This window comes from Convolutriloba macropyga, chromosome 2, assembly GCF_964194025.1.
Source record: "Convolutriloba macropyga chromosome 2, txConMacr16.3, whole genome shotgun sequence".
Classification (NCBI taxonomy): Eukaryota; Metazoa; Xenacoelomorpha; order Acoela; family Convolutidae; genus Convolutriloba; species Convolutriloba macropyga.
The window spans coordinates 58,632,213-58,644,418 of NC_134469.1; the positions used below are offsets into that span (position 1 = coordinate 58,632,213).

General features: G+C 34.9%; 1 protein-coding gene across 2 annotated transcripts in view; it reads right to left on the reverse strand.

The window, feature by feature from the left end:
• Window positions 1-5,380: 5,380 nt before the first annotated feature.
• Window positions 5,381-12,206, reverse strand: part of LOC142334548 (uncharacterized) — a 128,327-nt gene continuing 121,501 nt past the window's right edge. For both annotated transcript variants that reach the window (XM_075382669.1, XM_075382668.1), the window contains 3 exons: window positions 7,165-7,317; window positions 6,186-6,386; window positions 5,381-5,951 (listed from right to left, as the gene is read on the reverse strand). In XM_075382669.1, the coding sequence (XP_075238784.1) occupies window positions 5,449-5,951; window positions 6,186-6,386; window positions 7,165-7,317 (857 nt within the window). In that variant the 3' untranslated portion in view covers window positions 5,381-5,448. The remainder of the gene's footprint in view (window positions 5,952-6,185; window positions 6,387-7,164; window positions 7,318-12,206) is intronic.

The window sequence follows — 12,206 nt, forward strand, 5'->3', positions numbered from 1 at the left end:
ATAAGAGGCTGAGGTACAGGAATTTGAAACTATCATTTTAGGAAAAAAGACAAGGGCTAAGTAAAGAAAGACCTGGTTACAGGAACTCAAAAGAATGGGTTCGCGAAAAAAATTTGGGTGAAGGAAATAAAACATGGGTGCAGAAATTCATAACTATGGTTTCAGGAAAAAATCCAGGGGCAACGGAAAAATTTGAAGCCAAAGGTTCAGGTGTTTAAAACTACAAATTCAGGAAAAAGCATAAGTGAAACAAAAACTAAAACAAATGGATTCAAATATAAAAACTATGGTTCAAAGGGAAAAAACATTGTTTAAGGAAATTGAAAGCCATGGCTGCAGAAATTCAAAGCTATGTGTTCAGGAAAAAAGACATAGGTGACGAAAAACTAAAGAACGTAGATGCAGGAAATCAAAACTATGGTTTCAGAAAAAAGGTATGGGTAAAGGAAAAAAAATAGCAGACATGGTTTGAGGCGGAAGCACAGGGTAAAAGAAAACCAAATAAGGTGGTTTCAGGATTTCATAACTATGTATTCAAAGGGAACACATAGCTGGAAGAAAAATTAAAAGCCAGAAATACAGGAAGTTAAAACTATGGGCTCAGGAACAAGACATGGGTGAAGAAGAAAAGTAGCGGAAGTGGGTGCAGGAACTCCAATTAATGCATTCGGGAAAAAGAAAAACAGGAGAACATCGATACTGGAATTCAAAACTATGGGCTGAGGAAAAAGACAAGGGTGAAGAAAATAGCGGAAGTGGGTGCAGGAACTCCAAAAAAATGCATTCGGGAAAAAGAAAATTCGGAGAACTTTGATACTGGAAATCAAAACTATGAGCTCAGGAAAAAGACAAGGATGAAGAAGAAAAAGAGCGGAAGAAGGTACAGAAACCCCAAACAATGCATTCGGGAAAAAGAAAAATCGGAGAACACGGATACTGGAAATCAAAACTATGGTTTCAGGAAAAAGAAAAGGGTGAAGAAGAAAAATAGCGGCAGTGGATGCAGGAATTCCCAACAATGCGCTCGGGAAAAAACCATCAGTGGGGAAGAATTGATAACATGGATACTGGAGATCAGAAATATGGCTTCAAGACAAGCAGTCAAGTACTGGAAGAAAAATACAAAACTATACACTATATGGTCTAAAGCAAAACGCCTGATTGAGGGAGATAAAGAAAGACAAGTGTGCAGGAAGAGAAAACCATAGGCTCAGAACAAATCACAAGTAAGGCTAAAAAAAGAAACGGGTATAAAAACTGAAAACTACGGGTACGGGAAGTAAGCCATCGGTGAAGAAAAGGAAATGGGTACAAGAAATCAAAACTCTGGGTTCAGAACAAAAACCTATGGGTGAAAAAGAATCCGAAAAAAATGGATACAGTGATTCTAAACTATGGGTTGAGAGAAAAACATGGGAGAAACGAAACATAAACTAAACGCGTGTTGGAATTCCAAAGAATGAGTTCGAGAAAATGAAATGGTTGGATGAAAAAAAATGAAAAACATGGGTACAGGATTTCAAGACTATGGCTTAAAGCAAAACGCCTTGGCGAAGAAGATAAGGAAAAACAAGTGTGAAGATATTCAAAAAACTTTGGGTTCATGAAAAAACAATGTTTGAAGGAAAAAAAACATGGGTGCAGCAATTCAAGAAAAATACATTAAAGCAAAAACACTCAATGAAGCAGACAAAGAAAACAAAAGTGCAAGAATTCAGAACTATGGAATCGCGAAAAAAAATCACGATTTAAGGTAAAAATATGAGACCTGGTTGCAGGAATTCAAAAGTTTGTGTTAGAAAAATAGCCATGGGTGTTTTAATTCAGACGAATTGGGTGCTGGAATGCAACACTTTGGGTTCAGGAAAAAGAATTAGGTGACAAATAGAAAACATTGTGAGAGGAGTCCTAATGAAAGTGTTCATGAAAAGCCATGCGTGAAGAAAAATATGGATGCAAGAATAGAATTCTAAGTGTTCACAAAAAAACAATAAACCATGTGGACAGAGAGAATAAAGAACATAGCTGCAAGAATTCAGAGGACATAGTAGAAGAATCTAAGGCATTTTGTTCAGTGACAGTTTGTCTCAAAAACACTGGTGGTGTCACTATGATTACTATCTTGAGCGTATAAAGCAACACCATTACGTTGCAGAAGTATACCCCAAAATTTCTGACCTAGTAAAATTGGCTCGAAAATTAGATACATACAACGATCGAAGTTAGGAGACATATTTGTATCTTACTTTTCGCAAAAGGGGTTCCGCCAACTTTGCGAAATAAAAGAACATTCGGAACGAAAAGTAGGTTACAAGTCGTGTAGCACGTTTCCGATCAATCTAGGTATCTATTATTCGCGCGCATTTTGGGCATGCAAAAAGCACTTTATTAAAGATTTAATTGAAGCTTTCAAAGTTTTAAAGTGCTTCAAATAAATGCAACCACAAAAACTGATTTTTTCCCGAAAATTCTATCGCAAATCAAAGGCTTTGTGTATCAAGGTGGGACTGGCCGATTTTATTAAGTAGTAATAAATAGTATTAATAAGTAGTAATAAGTAGTAATAAAGTACTACAAGTAGTATTAAAGTAGGAATAAAGTACGACTAGTAGTAATAATTTAGGCTTTATTAAATAAGTAGTAATCAAGTTAGGCTTAACTGCGGATTATATGTTAAACCAAGCTACATTGCGGCGCGAAAAATTGAAACATTAATGGAGCAGATGTGTGATACAAGACGTGCAAAAAATAGGTTATAAAGTCTTTACTTGTATTTCGCGGCTAGGATTAGGACACTTTCGAGAACACGGGTTGTTTATTTCCATTCCATTTTGCTGGTTTCTGCTAAAATAGCTATTTTCCGCAATATTATTCCATTTTCAATGTATTAATATAGTGAAAACGAACACGAGATACACGCATCGGGCACATCTTCCCGTGAGATTTGGGCATACCTCTGCATCGTAATGAAATATCGGTTCAGTGCTTGCCAAATGAATTAGCTGAACGCGTTTCAACAATAAACAGCAGTGTATCTCCCAATATATATTGAAAAAAAACCGCAAACCAATCCCCTGTTTGCAGTTTTAAGTCTGTCTGATTTTGAAAAATTGTAATTAGTTTCTGAACTGTTTATCCGCTATACTGTAGACTACTGTTACATTACTCGGTGCCCAATTAAACGCAATAACCAATAGATCAGCTTTGCTGTTTAAAATTTCCGGCTAAATGATCAAGCAACAAAAAGATATTAATTTATTTCGAAGCTCAGTCCTCGCTAAAAGAAATCTCTATCAAACGAAACTTTAACTAAAGATGGTAATTAACTAACAAAAAATCGTGAACCAATTAAAAAAACTGTTTTTTGAATTTTGAAGCTTCCCGTTTAGAACTCACCATTAGCCTTTAGTAGCCTCAATAACAACAATATGAAACTGGACTAGCCTTCGTTAAAGCCAGTAGGAAAGACGCATTTTCGTTTTTTCTACGGAACGCTGTTTCCTTGGAGGTAAATTATGTGAACGTGAGAGTTAGTTCACTTTTCTATAAGGCAAAATATTGAATTTGTACAATCGATCGCCAACATGACTTTCAGTAAAGTGACACAGCAACACGTTTCTTACTGATCATATGTGACTGCACACTGTATGTCAATTGAAAATAACCACTTTTGTGTGTTTCATTTTATATTTGGAAGGGTTTCAGTCTCCATTTATATAGCTAGCAATTTGGTTTTACACGTCAATTTAGCATATTTGGTCAACTGTTGATGTTTATGTTTTAAGAATGCGCATATTTTACCATAAAGTTTTTTAGGGTGTTAAAGTAATTATGGTAAACGTCGAGAAAAAACTACTGGGACAACAAATTTCATCGCAAATCTATCATACAGAATCTGATGCAACGCCACAGTTGAATTCCTAATTTTGACGAAGGTGGCAAAACTGATTTGTTTATAGTGAGATCAACTGTTAAATCTTGAGCTAGACATAAGGTATGATGTTCACCTATTGATATAAAATACGGACCTAATAAGTTGAAAAAACGATAACGTGAGCAATTTGATTTGAATTTATTGAATGCAGCATTAAAAGTTGCCTATACAACGTTATGGTTGATTTTGGTAATTGGATGCGTTAGCTCATTTCAGCTCTATTACAGAAAAAACAGAGCTACAAAACAATTTTCAATATCCATTTCAATTCCGTTACCAATCATTTTAAACTTTTTTGTGGTTGCAAAGCTCAACCGATAACACTTAATCAAACTTTTTCACAAAAAATAATGGACTGGCCATGACTTGGTAAATCCTTTTGAAGAATAACTGCCGACTGTTAAGAATAGTTTCAATCGAAGTGATAGGAAAAACTTTTTTTTAACTTTCCGATATGTTTTTTTTTCTTTATGTTTCTGCCTTTTCAGTATATGGTCAACAGCCAGTTGCTAGTGCTAATTTCAAAGTAGAAGACATCTCATTTGAACATAGGGGTCTGTCTAAAAAACAGATACGAAACAAATATTGAAAAGGATCATGTCATAAATTTAAAAAAAACTGACCAATAACGGATAATTTCATGCCTCGTCTGAATAAAAGCTTTGAAATTACCTGCGGCGAAAGCAGTTGTTAATCTTTTTCTTGCGACAATTATGTTGTCGTTGGTACGATTGCTAATTGTAGTATATCAATCGACAGGAAAACCGTAGAACAACCGCTGGAAAAATGAATTATCATATTACATAAAATACTCTATCTTCTAGGAGCATCTAAAAAGATCCAAATTGTTAAAAACAAGTAAGAGTTTCTTGCTGCTGATAAACTTTGCGAGCTAATCTAATAAAAAATCATGGAAAGATGAAGAATGGAAAAATTCTCTAACAATTTTTTGAGGTTTTGCCTGTGATTTTTTTAGTCTCAAAGAGCTATGTGGACATTGCTTCAGCGCCCAATCTAACGTACAATTTATAAAACGCATCCGGTTTTTTTTGTATTTTTGAAGCCAGATGACCTTGAAAAGTGTTGTTTATTCCATAGAGAAACAAAAAAAATAGAAAAGTCTATTCAAGAATCGAAGGACTGTTCAATGTTATAACGGTTTCGAATCTCGCTGTAAAATTTTTCAATGGGCCAAAATTGACTTAACAGAAAAGCCAGGCTATCGTAGACTCACACAAAACTTAGAAGTTCCTAGACTAAAAACAAATCTGGAGGTTGAAAGAACAATTATCATTTAGGGATATCATGGTGCAATCACGGAGCCCCTTGATTAGACTTACGATACAGAACTCTCATAGAACCATTTGATGCTAACGGTACTAGCCTATTCGTGCAACAATGTATTCTCATCCAGATTTCTTTCGACATTGTTGGATAAAAAGAAGATTAGTGAAAAAAATTTATATTAATTTCTTTTATTGTTGATTTAGATAATGATTTTTGTTTGTGTCGAGTCAAATAGGAATTAAATTTACAGGCCTCGTTGAGAAGGTATCTTGTCTAATCAGAGGGGAAAATTGTGACGTAATCGAGTTGGCTGTTTTGAGAGGAGCTGGAATTTCCGTTCTGATTTTGCATAAAGCTTCTTCCGCTGCTGAGTTTGTGGCAAAAACAAATGCCGTAACTCGATTCTTCGCGTCTTTAAACTCCAATGTGATCAATTTCCTTTTGTTGGTAGATTTCAGAGCTATTTCAGTCGTATTTTCAGCCAATAATTTCATAATTGAGGAGCTTAGAATAGTTTTGTAAACTGTTTTCCCGGTCGTTGTGTCTATAAGAGATAGATACCATTTAGGTCCTCGAGATAAGAGACACAAAGCTGTTCTGGAATCTGATTGGTCAACTGTAAGATGTCGGATTTTGACGTCCGTAATTGACGGTGCAACCTGGCAGTGTTCAGTTGTACTTAAAATTGTCCCTGTTTCCGAGTCGAAAATGTGAAATTGTTGCGATAGTGCTGGAAAAATATTTAAATACATATTTTTAAGTAGAGTAGAAACACTTAACTGTAATAAATATTCAAAACTATTGTGACTTAAATGTCGAAATTTGTCTCAACCTTTATATTGAAACAATTGTCATTAGAAGAAATTAGCCACAATTGCAAATAAAACGCTTCATCTCATCAACACCTATGAGTGATTGCAAAAATATCTCTTGGATTAGGATTTTTGGATGACGTGTGACTCACCAATAATCAGTTTCGTGGAAGTGACCGGAGCTACTGAATAAACTGGTGATTTGAAAGTCAGTCGGTTTTCCTCTAACTTTGGATGCTGACCAGTTCTGTTGCTCTGGTTTTTCAAAGTGAAAACAGATATTTCTCTCGGGTCTTTGAACTGGACAGTTATGGGCCCGTTGGTCATCTCTGAGTTGGGTACTGATGCAATTTCTACGAAACAGATGACAAACAAAACCACTGCCTATTTTTTAGAACAGATTGAGTGAAGAAGTCGCACAAAAATAAAATAATGGTAGCTTTGGGCTAGATATCATACGATAGGCTCTGCTGGAACCAAAGGCCAGCAATAGAATTCATAGTCTAATGGCTGAATGTTATTTATAACACTCACGTGCACATCTAAAAATACCGAAAGCCTGCAGTGCCAGAAGTTAAAATGCCAGAAGTTGCTACTTAGCCAGATGACTTCCGTTGAACTTCGTCATTTTGGAACGCGCGCGTTTCGTGTTTTAAGCATGGTTACGTGAATCTGCAGAAGTCACTTCGAAATTCTGACTGAATATCTCGAACCGCTTCGCGTTTCGTGACTTCAAGCAGAGTCACGTAACCATTACTACATGGGATTGAAACGCTGTGATAAACTTGAAATGAAATTTCACACGCTGAAACACCAGTATACTGGCCAATCATTTCACACAAAGATGTGAAGAAATAAGAAAGTATATATTCTTATGCTAAAAAGTAAAGCTATCACATGTTACAAATCATGTAAGTTTTTTGGACATCAAAAGCTGCTTAATGGCTTCAAAAGAAGAAATCCCACGATCCCCCCACAAGAAAAAATACCCCCCCCCCATCCGCAGATCCCCAAGATCCTTATTTCTTTGTTAAATGTAAAACTGATACTATATTACATTCATTTAATAAACCTCTGTAGCATGAAAACCGCCTACTCTTACACTTTCTCGCGGAAATGGGATAAACTAACTGTCAGGGGAAGAGTGCCGAGACGAGAGAGTCTTCTCGGTGACACCCACACACAGTCTCTCAGTGTAAAGCAGCACTGTTGTCCTGATTGAATTGACATTTGTAACGTTTGAATCAATCAATCCATCACCATCAAATGAGGCCACTATGTGTCCTAGAAAAAATTCAGTGTTGAAGCAGCATTCGGGTTTTGGTTTTTCAAAAACACGTCTCCGACAATAATCTATGCATGAGTTGCTTCCAAAAGTCCACCCGATTCTAGATGGTATCCAAGCTCTTCTGTGATTCCTCCCATTTAAAGTTCAGTCCCGCAATAAGTTTCTAGTCTTGGACAACACTTTTTAAGCGTGTTGGGTCCAAACCGCCAAAAACTGCCCTCACACGAAGATTTTATATCTTTCCCCCAGCTTCGGTGATTGAGAGTAAACTCTATGTGAATTGCTCAACGACTTTATGAATTCCGGAGGTTTACTTGTTTATTTCGTTTTCGACGGCGAATAACTATGTCTATGGCAAAACAACTATATCAGAGAAAAAGTTGGAAATACGAAAAAAAAAGAAAACATTGAATTCCAAAATGTTACACACCTTAAAAGTGTCAACAACATGGTAATGTACAAATTCTAAAATACATAAAACAATAAGAATATATTTTATTTACAACGTTTGGAATACTAAAAACATTAAAAAAAATTATATTGGATAATAAGGAAATTAAAAACAATGAAAGCTTAAAAAAGGTCCCTCAACAAATCTCTGTACTCCAGTGCCTTTGGGTCCTTGAAATAGAATTCTTTCAAAAAACCTTTGATGTTTTTAACCTTATCAAGTTTTTGTCTTTGTTCATATGGAACTTCATTGTACAATTTCATGGCTTGCAGCATCAATGATTTATCGAGGAATTCCGAAATACTTTTCATAGCCGGATAAATTTTTTTCCGTTCTCGCATTTTGCTTACAATTGGAAGTTTGCAATTCATTGTTGTTACTAAAAGCTGGTAATTGTTTCCTAACATATTTCATGAAAAATACCATACATCGATATTTGAGAAGGAATTCAACAGGCATGATTCTGTTTTTTATTTTTAAATCAGTCGAGCGATCAAACTTTTTTCTTTTGAAACACACTTTTATTCCCCAATTAAATTGTTTTTCTAATGTTATCATGAGATTTTTTCTGATACTAACAAGCATAAGAGATGAGTATTGAATGTGACTTAAAACAAGCGCGTTCAGTAGTGTTACTCTAGTTTTTATAGGAAAACAGTTCCTTATATCTTTCAAGATTTTGATGCTGCACGCCATTCTGGAGAGTATTCTTTTGATCTCTTCTTTAAAGTTCATTTTGTTGTCTAGTATTATTCCTAGATATCTTACCGACGATTCTCCTATGTTCACATCGTTAACCTTGAGTTGAGACGGAATTCGTGCTTTTTTTGATGGAGCAAACACGATATATTCAGTTTTCTTATTGTTCATCATTAATTGATGTGATTGGAAGTAATAACATAGTTTTTCAATATTTTTTTTCCAAATAACTTCTAGCTATATTTTCATTAGTATGAGAAGAATAGAGGAAAGTGTCATCGGCGTACTGGGTTACTTGACAATTGTCACTATCAATAACTCTTTGAAGATCATTCACATAAATGTTGAACAATATTGGTCCTAATACTGTCCCTTGTGGCACTCCTCTGTTAAATAAAATCCAGTCGGACTCATTTCCCGAGAAAACTACTTTTTGAGTTCTGTCTTTCAAATAAGATCTAATCAATTGTGTAGATGTTCGGTCGAATCCTAAACATTTTAATTTTTCTACTAGTATTTCGTGTGAGATTGAGTCAACTGCTTTTGAGAGATCGAGGAATGCTCCACAAACTGTATTCTTTTGATCAATTTCAGTTCTTACATATTCCGTACATTGTAGTATGGCATCTGTTGTGGACACCTTTTTTCTATATCCAAATTGTTTAGGTGACAGCAATTTATTTGAGATCAAATAGTCATTAATTTGGTTCCTTATAACTTGCTCAAAAATTTTTGCCAAGGCGCCGGTTACTGATATTAGACGATAGTTAGTGGGATCTTCTGTGTTTCCTTTTTTATAAAGAGGTGAGACCAAAGCTTTTTTGAGGTCAGTCGGAAAAGAAGACTCAGAAATAAACTCATTTATCAGAAAACAGAGAGGCTCCGCAAGGACCGATTGGGCATCTTTCAACGCCCATGCGGGAATTTTTGAAGGACCCAGAGGTTTGTTCACATTCAAACATTTTATTAAATCATGGACTTCTTTACAAGTAACATATTTGAAGAAGAATCTATTTGCATTTCCCGTATCAGCTGAGAACAATGTTTCATCAAATTTTTTTCTTTCGCCAAAGTATTCCCCCAAAACTGGAAACTTGAAGTTCAAAAGGTTTGCGATGTCTTTTCCGTTCGTAATAAGCTCACCGAAGCTGTTACGCAGAGTGTCTATTACAATTCGTTGTTTTTCATTGTTCCTAACTTCTTGTATAAATTTACAGCGACTTTTTCATGCACATTTATTGCTTGCTCGACTATGATACAAAATTGCAACATCATTTCGTTAGCATTTTGTGACATCCAGAAAAAACTCCAATCTGAACTCCGAATATATTCCTGGAAATTTTCTTTAGAATAGTTCTTTTTGTCGGAAAAAGTTTTTTTGATTGGCATTTGTTTCATCATCATTTTTTCGTCTAATATAGCAACTGTTCCGTAATGATCACTATTCAAGATGCTCTCTGTAACAAAACATTTTTTGAAATTTTCCGTGATGATATAATCAATCAGTGCAGTCTTATTGACACTCTGTCTTGTCCCTATATTTGTGTTACATGACACCAACCCATACGGAAAAAATCAATATCGTAATCGCCCATTAAAAGTATTCGTTTGTTCTCAGCTGCAGCACAGTCAATTCCCAGAGCCAGTTCTGACAGAAACATTTCAGATAGGTGTTTGGTCGGGCAGTACGAAATATTTATCAAATAATTTTTTTTATTGAACTGACATTCTACCCAGATGCTTTCGAAACGGGATTCCGAGACGGTGGTAAGATCTGAACGCTCTTTAGGTTTAAATGATCTAGGTATATAGAGCAGCAGACCACCTCCACTTGTTTTGTCATGTAATGAAAGATTCCTATCTTTTCTGAAACATTGAAAATTTTTACTGCGTACTTCCCAAAAACGGATATCGTCATTCATTTTGAGCCATGTTTCTGTAAAGCCAAAAATTGTGTTTTTTCCCAAATCATCCATTAATTGCTTCAAGGTAGAGTTCTGACCAACAATATTTCAACAATTGAGGGAGAAATTCTTTACATCATTCTTAGAAGACGCGCCTACTGTTTTAACACACGCATATTTCAGAACTGGCGCTGGGTTTTGATCTACATCTCCACATTGAATCATGATAGAAGCCTTAACTATTAAGACAAAACAAATATTTAATACACGGGAAAAAGAAAGTGTAATTAAATTAAAAGCCGTTCCCGGTGTTCTATTGTTTAACACGAAAAGTGGCACCTCATGAAAATTGTCGTACACAAATTCACTTGAAGATAGAGTTCGTGGAGATAAAATAAGTAGAATAATGAGACTGATTCGCCATTTCCATGAAAGGCCTTCCCTAAAAATCGATTTAAAACAAGCAATACATCATCTCGCGTTACTATACGAATTATTAAAAATGATCATTTCCCCTGGTGTAGTAATAGGTTTGGTTGAAAGGTTTGCGTTGAAAAGAATGAAATTTATTTCTATTAAACGATTGGTTGAAACTGCGATTGTATTCAGCGTTTGCAAAAATATTGTTTGATGTGAGAAGAAAGTGTCCTAAAACTGCATTTTTTAAAAAAGGTACTCCCTGCTGGTAATTAAAATGCAAATCATCATAAAACAGGTAGTTGTAGTGGGGTAGTTTCATCATCATTTGATGAATAGGTAATAATTTCAAAGTCATAATATTAGCAGAGTTTGCATAAATTTCAATTTTTTTGTTGAAAGCAGATATTCGTTCATTAGCAGCAGAGTTATAATTTGATGACTTGATTGCTGGGATTTCCATTAGCACTAGAGATTGGGGTTTAAATTTGTGAGACACTACTTCAACTAATTCAATGTATTCACTGAAAAGGTCGTTCACATCACGATGTTTTTGTTTTAAAATCGAATTGGTTCCATCTTGCAAAACAACAGTTTTAAGTTCTTTCTCGGGATATTTTTCTAGAACAGCTATCTTTTCTTTTGTTGTTGAACCTCTATATGCGTGAATGCAGATGTCTTGCGGTATTGAATTATCATTGACCAAATTCTTAACCAAACTACTTCCAAGTAATAAATTCTCCGTGTTTTCTGGAATACTAAAAGTTGGAAACGTTCTCACCTTGTATTCGTTATTTAAATTATGTGGTACTTCCTGATCTTTATTGTATGTTGCATGATCACCGTCCTGTCTGCTTTCTTTGATTTAAACGCTGCATTGTATAACATAATTTTTTATAAGGTCATCTTTTTCTTCAACTTTTTTGAAAAGGTCAACATAAATTTGATAAAGTTCGCATTTAGAGAGTTTCCCGAAGGATTGGAGGGATAGCATTGCGGTAGAAATGTACAATTTGTTTATTTACAGATGGAACAATATTAACAATAAGAGTATAATTTGTAAAAGCAAGCGAAATAATGTATCTAATCTAAGCAAAAATCATCTTTTTAAAACATGGAGGTTAAAAGAGCAATTCGAGTTAAAACATAGAAGCAACTGTACAGTAAAATGAAACGTTCGCTTGTTGAATGAAACGTTGTTGCATTAAAACGAAAAATTGCATTAAAACAGAAAGGCAAACACGAGTAATAAAATTACCACAAATTTCGATTGAGAGCATTAAAAAATCAGTGGTGATGACTTATTTCACGTTTTAAGAAGTGCAAAGGCTTAAGTCTCAAAAAATGGGGGGAAATGCTGGCAGAATTTATGGATTCTATAATATTTATCATCTTTCATTATAGTAAATTTTCT